The sequence below is a fragment of the Clarias gariepinus genome, chromosome 13, assembly GCF_024256425.1.
Source record: "Clarias gariepinus isolate MV-2021 ecotype Netherlands chromosome 13, CGAR_prim_01v2, whole genome shotgun sequence".
Taxonomy (NCBI): Eukaryota; Metazoa; Chordata; class Actinopteri; order Siluriformes; family Clariidae; genus Clarias; species Clarias gariepinus.
Genome location: NC_071112.1, coordinates 12,017,511 through 12,035,120, shown reverse-complemented (window position 1 = coordinate 12,035,120; position 17,610 = coordinate 12,017,511). Strand labels below are relative to the sequence as shown.

At 38.7% G+C, this 17,610-nt stretch overlaps 2 protein-coding genes across 4 annotated transcripts in view; one reads left to right on the top strand and one right to left on the bottom strand.

Annotated features, from left to right (window-relative positions):
• The window catches only part of LOC128535576 (BTB/POZ domain-containing protein 7-like), a 33,798-nt gene extending 23,308 nt beyond the window's left edge, over positions 1-10,490 (top strand). For all 3 annotated transcript variants that reach the window (XM_053509576.1, XM_053509575.1, XM_053509574.1), the window contains exons 5-11: positions 1,212-1,287; positions 1,494-1,654; positions 1,862-2,005; positions 4,768-4,957; positions 5,249-5,427; positions 5,699-6,079; positions 6,911-10,490. In XM_053509576.1, coding sequence (XP_053365551.1) covers positions 1,212-1,287; positions 1,494-1,654; positions 1,862-2,005; positions 4,768-4,957; positions 5,249-5,427; positions 5,699-6,079; positions 6,911-7,627 — 1,848 coding nt within the window. In that variant the 3' untranslated portion in view covers positions 7,628-10,490. The remainder of the gene's footprint in view (positions 1-1,211; positions 1,288-1,493; positions 1,655-1,861; positions 2,006-4,767; positions 4,958-5,248; positions 5,428-5,698; positions 6,080-6,910) is intronic.
• Positions 10,491-10,675: 185 nt separating this feature from the next.
• On the bottom strand, positions 10,676-17,277 carry LOC128535577 (putative E3 ubiquitin-protein ligase UBR7). Its single transcript, XM_053509577.1, has 11 exons — positions 16,970-17,277; positions 16,651-16,784; positions 16,439-16,499; positions 15,760-15,855; positions 14,443-14,496; positions 14,202-14,307; positions 13,941-14,083; positions 13,459-13,659; positions 12,878-13,031; positions 11,208-11,269; positions 10,676-11,093 (listed from the first exon to the last, which is right to left on the bottom strand). The coding sequence occupies exons 1-11, from the start codon at positions 17,096-17,098 to the stop codon at positions 11,001-11,003; spliced, it is 1,233 nt and encodes a 410-aa protein (XP_053365552.1). The 5' UTR covers positions 17,099-17,277; the 3' UTR covers positions 10,676-11,000.
• Between the last annotated feature and the right edge of the window lie 333 nt (positions 17,278-17,610).

Here is a 17,610-nt window from a genome sequence, read left to right as displayed (position 1 = left end):
AAACTCATCATCTTTAAGAGGTCACAAAATAATCTCTCATTTTGACATTATAAGGAGGAAGTCATGATGCATGGAAACGTTTACCTGCTAAACCTGTAAGAAATCAGCTAATGCTAGTGTTAAACAAAAACAAATTAGTTAATTATTATGTGATTACTGATTAAATAATCCACTTAGAATATTTTTTAATTTGTGCCCAGGTCCTTTGGGTCTACCTATGATAAATCCATGCTAGTTAACCAGCAGTTTATTTGGTTTTTAGGATTCGTAACCTTTGTGAAAATGACACATTTGTTTCCAAATTGCATATTAAGGTCATTTCATAGGACCTGCTATGTTGCGTGTGAACTTTTAACAGATTTTTTTTTTTTTAATTCAAGTTATATCTGCAGGAAACCTTGGTGTTGAGGAATCTGAAACTTGTTAAGGAAAAATGAAAACTGCCTCTATTTTTCATTCGTTTCTAATTGTGTAAAATTTCTTTCATTGAAAATTATGACAAGTTGAATCTCAGAAATGCCTTAAGGACACCCTGCCGCTCTGGACTTAAGTTTGTATAAGACCTGCTGATCCATGTTCAATCAAATCCATCAGCGTTGTCTGAACATGTACTTAAATAGAAGGGATTAGACTCAAGGAAAATCTGGAAAGGAGTTAACACGATCAGTGTCGTATGTTTGCTTTTATGTAAACAGTAACTTAGAAATAGTGCAGTATCAATTTCTTTGTTTTAAACTTCCCCTTTATTACTAGGTTCAAACATGGGCCTATAAAAAAAGAAAATTCCTGATTTTGTCCTTTCCCCCCAACCCAGGATCTGTACTGTGCTGTTTCCCCAGATTACAATGTGTGCAGTACAAAAGAAGAAGCTGATGACCTATTTTCCTTTTTTAATTACTGGGCATCTCCTAGAGAGAAGCTGTCTGTACTAAAGTGCTAATGCAAAAAAAAAAAGTCAATTTAAAGTCATGAAAACAGGCTAGAAAACTACAAGGTAGGTTCGTGCAAAGACATCTGCTGTTTTCAGGTATTCCGAGTAGGTCACAGTGCCAGACATTTGGTTGATGGAGGAGCCTCTGTGTGAGCTAAAGTGGTGTCTCTGCTCTAGTCTATCATTAAATTCACAAATCCTTCAGCTCATCTTTGTGAAATATGAGTATGGTAATATTCCTGTACTGTGCCTCGCTGTCTTCCCACCCTCTCTTTCACAGGCGAGCGAGCAGGACATTTTGAAGTATGTGATTAAGTGGGGCGAGCACCAGCTCATTAGGAGGATGGCTGACCGAGGTGAGATTCCTCATGCACTGCATATTTTCACCACAAATATATGCCCTCTTAGACTCTGATTATACATCGGTCATTGCCGTGTATTACAAAGGCATTCATCTGTATTTATGCATATACTATTTTGCAGCACGCGGTGTGATAGTATAGCATCACCGCAAACTGTTTGCAGGTGTAGCATTGTCTAACGTTTTTTCTTTGTGTGTCAGAGCCTAATCTATTGAGCGGTACAGCTCATAGCGTGAATAAGCGTGGAGTGAAAAGAAGAGATCTGGATGTGGAAGAACTAAGGGAGATTTTGTCTCCTCTTCTGCCTTACATCCGCATGGAACACATTCTCCCAGCCAACAGTGACGTCCTCGCTGACGCAGTGAGTGTTTGCTCGTTGAACGTGAATATGTAGTTGAGATTAGATTTGTGTGTGAAAGTGCAGACTGATGAAGCACATCAGGTCCCCACATGACCTTTTAAGCTCTTGCTCCTGCTGTTGGTTATTGACCGCTGAATGTAGGGTTTTTTTGTGGAAGCACTGTAGGCAGTTGAGCTCAGTGTGCTGAGGTGGCTGTGCTTTTTGCAGATGAAGCGTGGCTTGATCAGCACTCCCCCATCAGACATGCTGCCCACAGCAGAGGGAGGCAAAGCAAACGCCTGGCTTAGGCAGAAAAACACTGGCATTTACGTGCGTCCACGTCTCTTCTCTCCCTACGTGGAGGAGGCAAAGGTAGGTGCACATTATGCATATCATAATCAGCAACTATTTAAAGAGGACCTATTGTGTAAAATTCACTTTTTAGTCACATTTTAGGTATTCAGGTGGGTCTCAAGTGTGCTTGCACAACCAAAAAGGATGAGAAAAATACATTCCAGGTCATGTCCTTTTTGCATGTTTCTTTTTGGTAAGCCTTAAACAAACCAACAATTGTTAAGCTTTATAGTGAAATTAAAAAGAAATAAATAAAATTTGAATGGTCCCTTCAGAGCTTGTTGATCAACTCCATGCAGCTCTGCCATTCCCTGAGTGCTATTTTAAGCTATACAGCTAAACAGAATGGTGCTAAAGGCAAGTCAATTGAGATGCTTTTTTTTGGTCGTTAAAAAAAAAAAAATCAACACAAGTCTCTTTTTACTCTCATCCTCTGAGGAAATAAAAACAAAGTGGATTTGTAAGTTACAAAGTGACTTTCTTTTAGAAAGTTCTGACAGATGTCCTGAAGCTGTAAGTTTTGCTTATTTAAAGTTATTTTGCTGCTTGGATTGCAAGTAATAAGTAATTATTAATTTTGAGGAATAGAATAGAATATGATGTTCCCAGGCAATTTCATAACAGCATTAAATAACTTGCCTGGAATTGCAGATTTGCCCAGAACTCGGCTGAATATTTTGTGAACATGACACAGAATATCTGTGATTCTTTTTACTTTGTGTTTTTGCCAGTGCTGTCCTTTTTAAAAGGAAATTTATCGGCAGGTTGCTAACATGCATACTGATGATGATTTGACTGTGGTAGTTTTGAAAAACTTGGACGAGAACTTTCTGCTCAAGCTATGAATGGAAATATGACAGCGAGCCAAACAGAGCTGCATTCCACTTTTCTGTTGCTTTTTATTGTTATTAATAGTGACCATCTAGCTAGACAAGAAAATTAGGCTTAATATTCCCTATGGTCACCAAGAGCTTTTACAAATCAGACCACTGGGCTTAATACAGCTCTCTATACCCAGGAGAAACTAAAGTAGGCTGGCAGTGAGTGTAAACAGAGGCAGAGTACACAAGCTGGTTTGTTAGACCCCTAATACTGGCTCCACAGAAAAAGAAAAAAAATTCTTTATAGTGATCATCTTTCTACCACGTCACTTTTTTTTTCTAACACTAGACTGATTAACATTGAGGACTGGTGCTTTTTTTCTGGATATTAACAAAAACTTCAGTGAAACCATGGTAACAAATGCAGTGCTCATGGGGGAGGTCACATCTGCTTCAGTAAGCGATGAGTGTGAAGCGTGGTGAGGCAGGGTGTGGTTTGGTAGTAGCTCACTTACATGGATGCTGAATTGACGAATTTCAGTTGAGGAGTGAAATCTGCAGTTTAATGCGTAAATAATATATTATCTGAGGAGTATTTTTACGGGAGCATTAACATGCACACTGTATAGGACCTCTGAGACCCATGTTAACTTGATTGAAGTTGCAACCTCTTCAATCAAACAGTGAAGAAAATTTTATTGCACTTTAATGATAGATAAAAATTGATATAATAACATTAGGGATGATATTGCGATGATTCCGTGCCAATTTGATTTGTACTGCAATTCTCTTTGTATGACAATTTTTTTTTTTTAAATATCCTATTTTTTTGTGCATCATTCTAAACACACTTTTTGCAAATAATTCGCTTTTACCACACAGGATGCTGAGCCAATGTATGTTTTTAGAATGCGCCACCTGTGGGATTATAGAGAAACTATAACATTGTACCACATCAAATGCAAACAAGTATAAATTAAAACTTAATTTTAAAAATAACTTTAAAGTCAGTGTGGTGATAATTTCCAGACAAAAGAATAAAAATATATAACTGGATTTTAACCTTTAACTCCCTATCTTTAACAGTAAAACAGTTTTCACTTGTTTTACAATATTATATTGTATTTTTTCATTATAATTTCCTGAATATAATATTTTAATATACTCAAGCCTGTGTGAACTCAGGAACTGCTTTACATTTACATTTAGGCATTTGGCAGACGCTCTTATCCAGAGCGACTTACAAAAAGTGCTTTAATGTTTACATCATTGGATACATACCAGTGTAAGTTTAATTAGACCAACACAACTGGGAAGATGTTGTGGGGTTGTTTTTTTCAGTCCAAGTACTGGAGAAACAGATGCGTCTTGATTCGTCGTTTAAAGATGGTCAAAGTCCCTGCTGTACAGACATCTAGAGGAAGTGCTTTATGTTTCACTTAATTCTGATTGTTCAGGGGTTGCTTCAAGTGCTCTCTGGGGTGAACTGGATGTATATATAAAATATATAAATGTATTTTACCCAAAGTAAATGATGTATTAATTCAGTATACATTAGTTAGAGCATTAATAAGGGAATAGACCTGTCACATGTTTGACAAGGAGGCTTCCTTCAGTAGCAGTGAAATCATCTGTAAAAATGACAAACATGGTGATAAAGCTGTCCCACAACAAACAAGGCCAGAATTAACCTTAGTTACAGAGCTGAGCATTCAGAACAAGGGTGTTAGTTGTGTTCAAGGGTGAAAATAAATTATTAATCCTTTAAAGGCTAAATATAGATAGAGAGAAGAATAGATAGATCGACTGATGATGACAGCACAACATAAACCAGTCAGGAATCACCGACCACCTTTATATATGCTCACTAATCTTAAAATCTATTGATTTAATTTTGCAGGCAATAAAAATTATGTTAAAGTACTGTGTCTGTCTCTGTCTCTCTCTCTCTCTCTCTAGTCAATTCTAGAGGAGATGATGGTGGAACAGACAGATCTGGTAAGGCTGAGAATGGTGCGCATGTCCAATGTTCCTGACACGCTCTACATGGTCAATAACGCCGTGCCCCAGTGCTGTCACATCATAAACCACCAGCAAATCAACAGCACCCAAACAACTGCCCCGTCTGTTGTGGCCAACGAGATACCAGGTCAGTGCCCTGATTATAAGCATTTCCACTTGAGTGCTTGGTAAAGTTATTGAAAGTGACTTTGAAAATGATGTGTTGTCAGGTTCCCTTATTAGAAAGGCTATAAAGGAACTGAGAGTCATTCAGTGGGAAATGAGTCTCTGATCATGCGTGATCATGTGAAGATGTTGGTTAAAATGATCGGAAAAAAAAAAAGGATCGTTTCATGGTGAAAGATTGAGGAAATCTGTAAGCACTTGTGGTCATTGATGCAACCTTTTGAAGTCCTACCTATTTGTTTGTGTGTTACAGTGCCCAGCTTGCCAGTGGTTAGAGAGATGATTTCCAGGCTACAGGAGCTCAGACACACAGATCAGGTCCAGAGAGCCTATGCTCTTAACTGTGGGGAGGGAGCCACAGTAAGTTATGAGCTTCAGCTCCGTGTTCTCAGAGAGTTTGCCCTGCCAGATGGAGCCGCTGAGTTGCTGCAGGTGAGTTAGTAAATCCTAACCCTAGTCCTGGGAATTCCCTGCCCTGCACGTTTTATAGTTTTCCTAGTTCTTAACACACCTGATTTCATTAATCACATCATTAACACCCTCCTTGAAGGAAACACTAAAATGTGCAGGACAGGGGGTCCTCCAAGACTAGGATAGAGAACCTGTGCATTAGAGCACTTGAAAATAATTAAATTTTTGAATTTAGTTGAAACTGACATGACTCCCTCTGTAATTTCATTCTCTGCATGGCCTGTGCTTGCAGAACCCACACAAATTCTTTCCAGAGGAGCGTTTTGGAGATGAGAGTCCTCTCCTTAGCCTGAGAGCAGTTGGCCGTTGCAGAGTGAATAGCTCTCCTGCTATGGACACAATGTTAACAGAATTGGAGACCCTTGGGAGTCTTAACCCCCCTCTCCCTCCTCCACCTCCACCATATCATTCCATGTCGACCCAGCACAGAGTAGCATGGGGCTCCAGGGGGGCAATGCCACCTCCCTCTCGCTCCTTCTCCTATCCCTGTAACCACACACTTCTCCAACAGAGAGGTTCCTCCATGCCCAAACCAAGCAACCCAGCACACCAAGCTCCTGACTACAGCATGGCGCAGAACATGGGGAAAACACTCAACACAGAGTCATGTAGGGTGAGTGTCAAGCAGATCTCTGCATACTGAAGTATTGTGTTTATTGATCATCATTTCCTCTAAGGGTGGCTCAGTGGTAGGTCTCTCGCATGCCATGCGGAAGGCCTGGATTCGATTCAGAGCCAATGCCCATGCCCCAGCCACCCTGGTCTCTGGTCCCAAGCTAATGGGAGGGTTGCATCAGGAAGAGCATCCTGCGAAAAACCTGTGCCAAATTGTTGTGTGGATTGAAAGTTCCGCTGTGGTGACCAATTGAAGGGAGCAGAAAGTCATAAAACGTGAAGGAATTACCAATAATCTCCATAAAAAAGAAAAAAGCAAAATACAATAATGGTTCTGAATCTTTTGTCTTAAGACAGTCTCTTGTTTTCGTCCTGAAAGCAGTTCCAATTTCATGGTTTTCTATGACTAAATAGTTAAAGACATTTTTTTAAATAAAAACAAACTCTGAAAGGCTATCTTAATGAGGGTGTGATTCTATATCCTCATCAGATAAAGTCACTACCAAAACACTTATAATAAACCCGTTACTACCCATTTACTTTCAAGCCCCCTATATTTGATGTGGAGTTAGCTAAAGAAGAGGAACTTCCTAATGTTCTGGATTTCTGAAGTCCATTTCAGACAGTTTAGCAGCACATTTGACCAAACATAAGCCAGGATTTATTGCAGCAATCAGACATTGTTGCTTTTCTTTTATGAATGAATGAGCTCAATGAATTTTGCAAAGCTTTGAGCATTTTTTTGTATGTCCTCTAACCAATGGTGTGTATTAAAAAAAATTGAAAAAAAAAATTTTACGTAACACTAACTGTTTTTGTCCCATTTTAGAATCTGGAACCTTTGATTAGGGATTATATGCCAGACATTGCTCTCGGAGTATCCACTATGACTCTGTCAGAGCACAGCAACGCTCAGGACACCACTCTTCATTCTCTTCCCAACATGGTCTCTACGATCCCCCACTACCCACCTGGACCGTGCCCCAGTGGAAGGTATTCTCTCACACAGCTGTCCCACAAGAGGCACATCTCCAAACAAAACATAGAACCTCCATCTGAATTTCCAGACCTTTATGACTTACCCAATCAAAACAGTCTTGTATCTAGCCTTCCTCCTCAAGCCACCTACACTGGTCCAGACTTGTACGGACAGCGAAGAGGGCAATGCAATAACATAACCCGCTCATGTCTCCCTGACACTTTGTCAGTTCACACCCAGGCAAGGCTAGGACAGCCATCTGACTCCCTTCATTTGGATGTGTTGGGTCAAAGGTTGGATGTGGACCATACCTCCTCTGTAGGGGGAGCATTTGTGCCCAGTGGGCGCTCGATAAATGACTCGGACCTGACATGTGGTCTTGGACTTTCTAAAGAAGGTACTGAGTCGTATGAGGAGCACGGCTCAGTTCCAGATGGGACTGGGGACAGGAGGGAGGCCTCTGGAGGAGCTGGACATCACAGGAACGGTAGTGATGAAACCGGAATAGGCCGGGATCACAGGTCCCCCAATAAGCCAGGGTACCAGTATAAAAAATCTGCACTTTAAACCAGATAATAAAAAGTCACGAGTTTGGAAAAAGACTGTTAACTAAAGTTCTGTTAACAAGTGTTGAGTTTCAGTGTATACTTGCAGGTAGCTATATCTCACTTCCATTACAGCTTGTTCGAAAAGGGTTGAGAAAGGGATCAGTCCTTTCAAAGAAAAAATTAATGAGAAATATGTAGCAGTTAAGTTTTACAAGGGTTTACTTCAGTATATGTAGTAATGCAGAGGACTTTGTCTCATCTTTATTTTAACAGATTCTCCTTGATACCAAAATTCAAGTCTGTGACTGATATATTAAATGATGAAGGTAACATCAATAAAATATGCCAGCCATTAAAATGGGAAACAGATCAGCTCCTAGATGAATATCAGAAAAATCACTGCCAGTCAAAAATTTAAACAGCTGCTCATAAGGTTTTCTCCATCTTGTTTGAACTATTTTATTATGATAATAATAAAGAAATCAGTACTATGTAATAACAAAAGTAAACAATGACCAAGAAAAGTGTTAAACAAATCAAATGCTTTTTTGTTGTTTTTGCATTCAAAATGGCATTGTTGCACATTCTTGGCAATTTCTCAGCTAGTTTCATGAGGGAGATTCCCAAATAAGCTGAGCACCACTTCTCCTAAGCTGATTCTCTTAAATGAACAAGTTTGGGGAAATATCATTTTCATCAAAACAGCTTTTTTAAGGGTCAAAAGAACATTTTTTAAAATCAGAACTACATATAATACACAGGCATTAACTTTCCTATATACATTATGTTACAATAATTATGCATTCAAAATTTTGACTTGTGTATTTATCTTTCACCAGCAAGGAACTCCTTTTCCTTTAGGCCTGTAATCAGTATAATTAGAATTGGTTTTAGAGACCACGAAATACTAAAGGCAAACGTTTTATTTATTTTTTTTCTAATATTGGGCTAGATAAATATGAATAGCTGATCATATAAAAGCAACAAATTGTTAGTAAGCCCCCTCTCCTTTAACAAACCTTTTTCCCTTTTAATGTCATTTATCTGCATGTCCTGTACATGTTTTGTGAGTAGGAATGGTTCCCCTTTTTACGATTTTAAACTTTTATCCATTGAAACCTGTTTTTTAAGGTAAAAATTTGTGTACCATTGAAAATTTGTATACAAATGTTTGTCTCATTGTACAGCTGCATACTATCCCAGAATGACTGCTCTTACCATAAGCATATGTCACCTCAAAAAAAAAAAAAAAAAAAAAGAGCCAAAATGTATTGTTCCATATGCTAAAACTATTTGGTACAAGAAAATTAACAAAACATTGGCCAATATGAATGATCCTAGTATACTCAAAGTTCAAAGCATCAGGTTTTGTTATGCTTAATAAATAAATATGCGCATGTTATAAAAGCACCAGGTAACAACGCAAACATTGAGCAGGATTAATAGATTTAAAATTCAAAGCAGTGGCTGTTCAAAATTTTACATGCACCTGTACTGGTAATGTAATGGCATATAGATAAAAAAAAAATGTGCTTGTATACCATTTCGCACCCTTCTTAAGTACATATTTAAATGACGTAATGTGTTTTGAAAATCCACAATCAAACAAGACTGTTCAATATTTACATTAGCACCAGCCTTGAGAATGATTAATCTGTGTACTGTAGAGAACATGATGAACATGCTTGTGTTCACCTCCTCCTTTTTCACATCCAGTGCCCTTAGCTGTGGATTTTGAGTCAGAAACCAAGAAGTGAGTTTAAGACATTACGTATTTTCCATGGAATTAATTTGATGAGCCTGTCAGTCCAACTTTACTGAGCTCATGGCTGGTGAATAATGTACATTTGTAGAGGCAAGATTTTGCAGTGTGCACTACCCTTTAGCTCCTCCACTCCATTTTGTAATTTTTACAGTGCCACTTAGTGCCATGAAATTTTTGTAGCAGTGCACTTTTTTTTGGGGGGGGGGGGTCCTTGTCATGAGTTTTTCTCCTTTATGTAAAATCTAAACAGGAAATGACTCGCCAGTATAGCATTTAATATAGAATACGTTCATTAGACAGCATGTTAATTACTGATGTATACAATGTGTGAATAGACGATTTTGTTGCTATATTTTCAATGCTTGATCCAAAGTGGCACTCCATAATCCACATTTTATACACAATATTTTCTAGGATTTATGAATTACCACAGTCCTTATTTGGCTGCATGACTGTCATCAAGATTTAACAAGCAAATGTGTGACATGGATATGGTATGAAAATAGTCATAACTATATTTTATCTGTACTGGGAGGGGGGACCTTGAACCCAGTAAACTGCTGCTAATGCACTCTAACGTTCTGTTTTGCTGCTCGTCAATGATGTACTATAGTAGCAGAACAAGAGTTTGCATTTGTATCCATTTCACAGTACATTTGCGATTTGTAGATACATGTTTTCAAATTGTCTGAGTTATGATCTGAGGGCTTCAGGGTTCATTACTGCTGTTATCTGTAGAATACTGCAGATGACCTGAGTGTGTGCCTTGCGTGTGCAGAGGCCAAGTATTTTATTAAGTGATTTTGGCCTATGCAAGCCTTCTTGGGAGCGTGTGTAACCATCTGCCAATTTCTAAATGGCCTGTACTGCCTCATGTACATCTTTTGAGAAATAATATTTTTAAACTCTTGGGTACCTTTTACTTGGATTTGTGTTGTGGTTTGATACGGTTGTTTCTGATGAATATGTTGATTGTACTTAAACTTTAATATAATTGCATTTCTTGTAATGAATTTTCACCAGTTCTATTTTTGTACTGTTACCTCAGAGAGGGTAAATAACAGTGACCAGCTTTGCAAGCTAGAAAGCATCTTTAAATAAACTTGCTTCAATAGTACTGTTTAGTTTTGTTGTTGTTGTTTTTGTTTTCTTCAATTTCGCATGTGTTGACTGACTGGTGGCAGGTTTATTCTTCTAAGCCCAAGTCATAATTGTGTGTATGCTTTGACTACAGTGCTATGACATGAAGCAAATACATTTCTCAGCTGCATTTAATCATCCAGTTTGAGAAGGGCATAGTACTGTAATTGATAGTAAGATGATTTAATGGCAACAATCTGAATGTTGAAACATCTATAGCTTCTGGACCTCAGCCAGCTCTCCAGTCCATCATAGTTAGTCCAATCTTATTGACCACCTCAAAAAGTCTTGGCATGGACATAGGTTCATGTCGACTCCACACACACATTAGAAAGGGTAAGGTGTGCAAATACACACTAGCAGCTTTGAATTTATTTGCAATAGCCTTTCCTTAGACAGTAGTCTTTCTGTGGGTGTTTGTTTTTACACAATTATGTTTAAAAGGGAAAAAAAAACGGGAATGCAACAAATGGGCATCCACATCAGATCAGCTGCAGTAATACTGCCCCACACTGACCCGTCTCCTTTTTCTTGATTGAAGCTCTTCAAAAAACACGTGGATGGCCTCAGGGGTCACGTCCTATAGCCATAATGAACACAAAATATTTTATCACACCATGTAGTTTTTTGCAGTTGAATTAAAACATTTTAAAGTGTACTCTCAGCTTCTATAAAAACCTATAGATGTCTGTACCTTTCCCTGGGCAGCAAACTGCTGAAGGAACTCGCGTAGCTCTGTTTTCATCTCATTGTACTCTGTGAAGATAAAAACACGAGAATATTTCAACCAACAGCCCATCCTAGCTTAATATTAAACCTGAGGCAGTGTTCCAAACTCGGTATAATAATAAGCTTTTTAATTGAGTAGGAGAAAATCATTTTGCCATAGACTTCCACAAAAAATAATTCCAAGTGTTTAACAATGTTACTAAATATTACCATGAGGTAATATTGACCAGATGAGCGCAGTACTTGCACATGATACCTGAATGTGTGAATATTTTACTGCTCAGTTTACCTTTGTTGGACGCAATGCATTTGTTGCACGTCATTGCTTTAACTACAGAATTAAAACATGGAACTGGCACGAAAGACAAAAAGACATGCTGTCCCAACTAAGCAAGAGATATTATATTCCTTCAACAAAAAGATGTTTCCTTATGGCTAGTTAGACTACAGAGACAAACAAGCTGTCCTATGGACAATGAACATTCTGCTCAAGAGTTCTTCCAAATTAAGTGGCAAGTTAGAGATCTGTTAAAGAAAACCACTTTAATTAAGGAATTGTTTATCATGATGCAACATTAGGTTTAAGAAAATTTCTACATAAATAATAATGGGTTTCAAGATTACTATCATTTGCAGAAAACCAGATCCCCCCCACCCCCTTTACCGAGTTTAGACATGCTGGAGTTAAAGTTTCCACTTGGCAGAAAATCTTTGTAATAAATGTCCAAAGGCACCCCCTGGCATTTTCCAGATCGTCACCACTCCGTCCCTGCTATTCCTCTTGGGTAAATATATTACTTATTTTATATTTTAGCATCCATGTTCAATGTAATGAAAACAGCATACTCAAGGGCTAAAGAAACTTCCAGCAAATTAATAGAAATAACTGGAGCATACAGTATTAGAAAATTCCATACTTCCAGGAACCACTGTAGTTCAACCTGGTACCATCATGGACAATAGTGACCCTTTCCCATTTTGTATGACCGTGGCAGCACCTTTGGTTAACATTTACACACATGGGAACCCCAATTAGCCTAAACTGCATGTCTTTGGACTGTGTGAGAAAACCGGGGTACCCAGTAAAACCTGCTAAGCACAGAGAGAACTGATACGATGTGGCGGTGCAAGGCTACGATTCTAACCACTAAGCCACCTTGTTGCCATTAAGCAATCACAAAACTAATTTACTATTCTGAATTAAGCTTGCTCTGTAAAAGGCTATCATATTGGTTACTTACTCATCATCTATGACACTTTATTCTGTATGAAGTGTCACGAAGGGCCTGGAGCCTATTCCAGGAGACTAGGGGCACAATGCGGGTTACAACCAGGACAGGATGCCAATTCATCATAAGGCACAAACACTCATTCACACACTAAGCAATTTGGAAATGCCAATTAGACTAATCTGCTTGTTTTTGGACTGGAGCATACAGTGGAGGAAAACCCGGAGGAAACCCAGTAAGGTGTCAGTGCTAGCCGCTATGCTGACAAAATTCGTTGCGTTTTCTTTAAAAAAACAAAAACTACCAAGAGGTGTAACAGGAGCTGTTCTTTTAAAGCAGATGATGTTAAATGATTAAGTACTTGGGTCAAAGACTCCAGAACAGCTGTTTATGCTGCGTTACTTACGGTAAATGATCTCCAGTTGCTGAACACGGTCCAGGGAACCGAGGCAGGACATGAGCAGGTCTTCCTCCAGTAATACCTCACCCTTATTCTCATACGCGAGCATGGTGTCTGACTCATCCATCAGGAACTGAACGCCAGCCTCCACATACGATCTCTAAAAGGGAAAATCAGCAACAAACAACAGATGGGGCAAAAAACATGAGTACAAATTTCAACATATTGCATTTACTTTCAGCGTTCAGAAAATAAGGAGGACCATTTTAATTTAACAGACTGTACAAGTTAGAGAGCAGGACAGGGATCCTAGAGAAATCAAAAGTAACACAAGTGGGGGTTTTATGCTAGTGAGAGAGGTAAAGCATGCATGAGTAAAAAGGGCCAAGCTGAATTAGAAACTGGACCTTTATTCAGGTCCGAGTTGTTGTGGTCTAAATTGTTAAGCGAGTTTGTTAGGATATACTGCAAACAAAAAAGGGATTGGTTAAAAGAGGTTGTGGGGATAAAAAAAAAATAATAATAATCTGCCAGCATGAGCATCTCACATTTCATAGGGATAGAGCAATATGACATTAATACCTTACCTTGCAGTCTGTGCAAGTGCAAAGCTTGGCCCTCCAGTCGTATGGCCAGAACACTGCCCCCACCCTTGGCCTCACAGAGCCTTTGGCATTTAACTCCTTCAATTTGCATGGTGCACTTTCAAACTGGCACTTCATAGAACACCTCTCCATCTCCTCATGCGTCCTTTTATGGTTTACAGCTTTAATCCCATTACTAGTGAGCTGTTCAAGTGAATGAAATGCACAATTTGATTTAACGACAGATAAGCAAAGTTCAAATGGAAATGAGAAGGTCCTTGTAAATCTTGACTTAAATGTAATTACAACCAAGTTAAGTTTAAATGTTTGCACCCTCTACTGGTGGAATATGGAGAGAATTTTTTTTTATTTAGCTAAATCACTCTGCAATTCTCCACATATGTAAATTCCATCTACACAATAACGGTGCCTAATGGCAGGTAATAAAATCACTTCAATGTATTTTATATTGGTCTGTTTCTCACCCTTGCTTCATTTTGAGAGTCTTCGCTTGTGGTGGGCTCATCATGGCCATTACTGCATGACGGCAAATCTGCATCCTTCTCTTCAGTATTTCCCAGCACAGATTCCTCCTCATCTGTCTGATTCTCTTTGGTTACTGGAGGAACTATAAAAATGTATAATGTATATACGGCATTATATCGCCATGCCTTAAAGAACTGCTGTAAAATGATGCGAAAAAATAACCTAAATGGAAAAGAGATGATGTGATCATGTTTCCTCACATGCAAAATAGGCAGAATAGGTCCAAAGAAAGGGCGCTCTGTTCATACAACTCTCGCACACCATCTCCAGTAACTCCTCAGAGTCCACAACTGCACAACCCAGATGCTACAAGAAGGAGAGAGGCATTTAAATGCAACATCTACTTTTAACGATAATGAATTGTACTGCATGAAGAACTTTTAAATGATAAAGAGGGAAAAATGATTGCTGTATAGCACTGAGTGGTATACAGTAGCCTACCCTTGAATGGTACCAGTCTTCACAGAGAATACACTGAATCATTGCTTCACCGACCTTCCAGCACAATGAGGAAAAAGGCAACAAAGATGACAATAGTTAATATATGGAAATGGTGAATTTTATAGTGATGAAACGTAATTAACATTGATTTGAAATTGGCTACTGATTTGAAAGTGCAAAATTTAAACAATAACAGACGAGAGGGGGTGCTGTATATGAAGGGAGCTGTAGGCACAAGGGGGCAGACCTCGAGTGTGATATTGCGGAACTATCTAAATGCGACTGTCAGATATTACATTCAACAGTTTTAAATTCCTATGTAACACAAACCACAGAGGTGGTGGACAGTTTTACTTTACATTTCCACCTATTCCACTTTAGAATATCAGCTCAGTTAAAATCCAGACTCTCAGATTCAATCTCAAACAACATTAATTGAAAAGCTAGTGCGCTACGGTGTACAATCCCTTTTTCATCACACATGATAAACTGCCCTTGTTTAGGGGATAGAAAGGGATTTGGGATTTACCCTTGTGCTAAGAAGCAATTAAGTTCGTAGTTTGTGTTTTTATAAATAATAGGATTCAGAGGATTTTAATGACTTATTAGATCAATTATTAAGGAGACAAAAGTGTTGTTTGACATCAGATGTTTTTTTTGCTAAAAGTCATCCCATGACTGGTTTTCCAAGTGGTGATCGACAGTTAAGGTAATTAACGATTGTTAGAACACTAGTGAAATGAAGTGATATGTATAGTTAAACAGTGCTATTATGCTCTATTATCAGCATTCGTGGATTGCCTCTAGTCCAATCAGATCACCTGGTCAAACTAACTTGTATAGTTGGTCCGGTACATACAAATGAGTTTTGTTCCAAGAGCTTGTCTGTAAGTCCAATTTGTTCGTAAGTCCAACAAATATTGTATAGGTATTAGAATACTAACACAATTACACAGGATATTACAGTAGTGTTCTTTAGAATCGTGACGATGGTTGAATGATTCATATTAAAAGGACGAGCAATATCTGACTTTCTTAATTATGTTCACCTTTGTCTCTATTGTTATTGTTTAGCACTTCTTAGCAGTACCAGCTTCATCGCCGCTTTTACGCTTGATTCCTGTTGTCCTGGGCTTGTACTGCACTTGCAGAGGATGCACCCATGTGACAATGTACACCAGACATGCGATCCGCGATTGACCAGGCGCGAACACATGTTCGTATCTTTGAAAGTTCGTAACTCAAATATTCGTATGTATGACCTGCTGTATAATATTTCACAAAGCATGTTGTGGGTGGAATATTAGCATCAAATACCTTATCATTCTCATCAGGGTAGGGTCTGTCACAGGAGCAGTAACGGCCGAAGAAATTGTGATTATAAACATTCTTTGGGTTCTGTTCCTCTTTGTCCTGTGAAAAATCAATACAGATGAAACTTATTCTTAACATATTATTGTATTATTCAAAACAAGAGTTCAAAGTGGTGCATGGTATAGCACATCTGATACTGGTACTTTTACATGCTTATGCAGTCTTACATTTGAAATTTAATATATAATTCCTGCCAAAACAACATTTTATATAGAGTTTGATTGTTAGTCTTTCGGCTGATCCTATCGAAGGGTCGCCACAGTGGACTATTCGATCCGCACAACAACTTGGCACAGGTTTTGCACAGGATGCCCTTCTTGACGCAACCCTCCTATTTTATCTGGGCTTGGGAGCAGCACTGCATCCAGTGGCTAGGAATCGAACCCGGGCCTTTTCCATGGCAGGCGAGAGACCTACCACTAAGCCACCAATGCCCATTTTAAATAAAGCTGGAGAAAATACCAAAATGCTTTAAAGTACAAGGGGTTTGTTCTGCATTTCTGGTGAAAAAAATGTGGTTTAGATTTTTGATGGATGTTAAAACCCATAAGGCAGTCACTTCAGAAAGGTGATTTTTTCCTCCTGCACAGACTGCTATATAATATGTCCAGAATGCACTTACAGGAATCAGTGTGCATTTAAACGAGCCGAACTTGCCATTCCCACAATCGCAGCGAAAGTTCCTGTGAAAAGAAAATTAAAATGTAAAGGAAAAAAGGAAATTACAAATATGTACAACACAAGCTATCGAGATATGCACTCAAGTAGCACATATTTAAATGTCATTTATATACATGGGAAGTAATTTCATGCATTAAAGAGGAAGAGTTGTACCTTTTCGTGTACAGTTCATAGATGTGATGGCCATCGTGACAGGCGTTGGCACAGGCGAGGCAGACTCCAGCTGGCTCCATACCCTCACCTGTGCAAGTGTTGCATGCAAACACAGCCTGTCTCTTCATATATCCCTGCAACATAGAGCCAAAATCAAGGTACAGTGAAACTACAGCATACAGGCCACTTTGCAGACAAAGGTCCACTCCCTGCATTAATGCACAGAGAAAGATCAATAAATCGACAAGCAGAAGGACTGTGCATATGATCACATTCAAGAAAACAAGACGGAGATTTTTTTTCAGATGATAAATCTCACCTCCTGATATGAACAATGATCTGGATCACTGCCACTCAGAACGGCGAGAGCTTCACACAGCTCCTCGTTATCCATATGCAGCTCAGTCTTGGAACCTTCAGTATCCTTCTGTCCTTTATTTACATCCATTTCTCGCGATACACACAAAACACACACACCCTTTCGCGATCAGATACCGTGCACACACGAACAGGATCCTGTTATAACAATAACAAGCACAGGACTAGCACGCAGTACGACAAGAGCAACAATAGCGGAGCACAGCCGGAGTTACAGACAAACAGCAGAAACATGCAGCACATGACTTCCGCTTTGAAGCCGGGGAGAAAATTTGGCGCGAAGTAACGCGGCCTTCACGTGCTCCTTCGTTTCGCCGTGTTAAGTCGTTATTACGTGTGCTTTCAAAATAAATGCACACCGAATAATGGAGATCTTGATTTTTATTTTTATTATTTTTTGATGTTTAAGCCTAGTGTTGAAAAATAGACACTTACACAATAATACACAAAGCTATATTAAAATGTTTTTGCGAAAATAACCAATACCTAAATATTTAAATACCTTAATTAAATTATGTATTTACTTTACAATTTGTATGACAAATCGCCCCCCAAAAATGTGTTAAAATATATAACACAACA

Coding starts and splice junctions, on each gene's coding strand:
- LOC128535577 (XM_053509577.1), bottom strand. CDS start 17,098: ATGGATGTAAATAAAGGACAGAAGGATACTGAAGGTTCCAAGACTGAG. Junction 15,856..16,438: donor TTAAATGCACACTGATTCCT/GTAAGTGCATTC, acceptor GATTTTTCACAG/GACAAAGAGGAACAGAACCC. Junction 11,270..12,877: donor GCAACTGGAGATCATTTACC/GTAAGTAACGCA, acceptor TTATCTTCACAG/AGTACAATGAGATGAAAACA.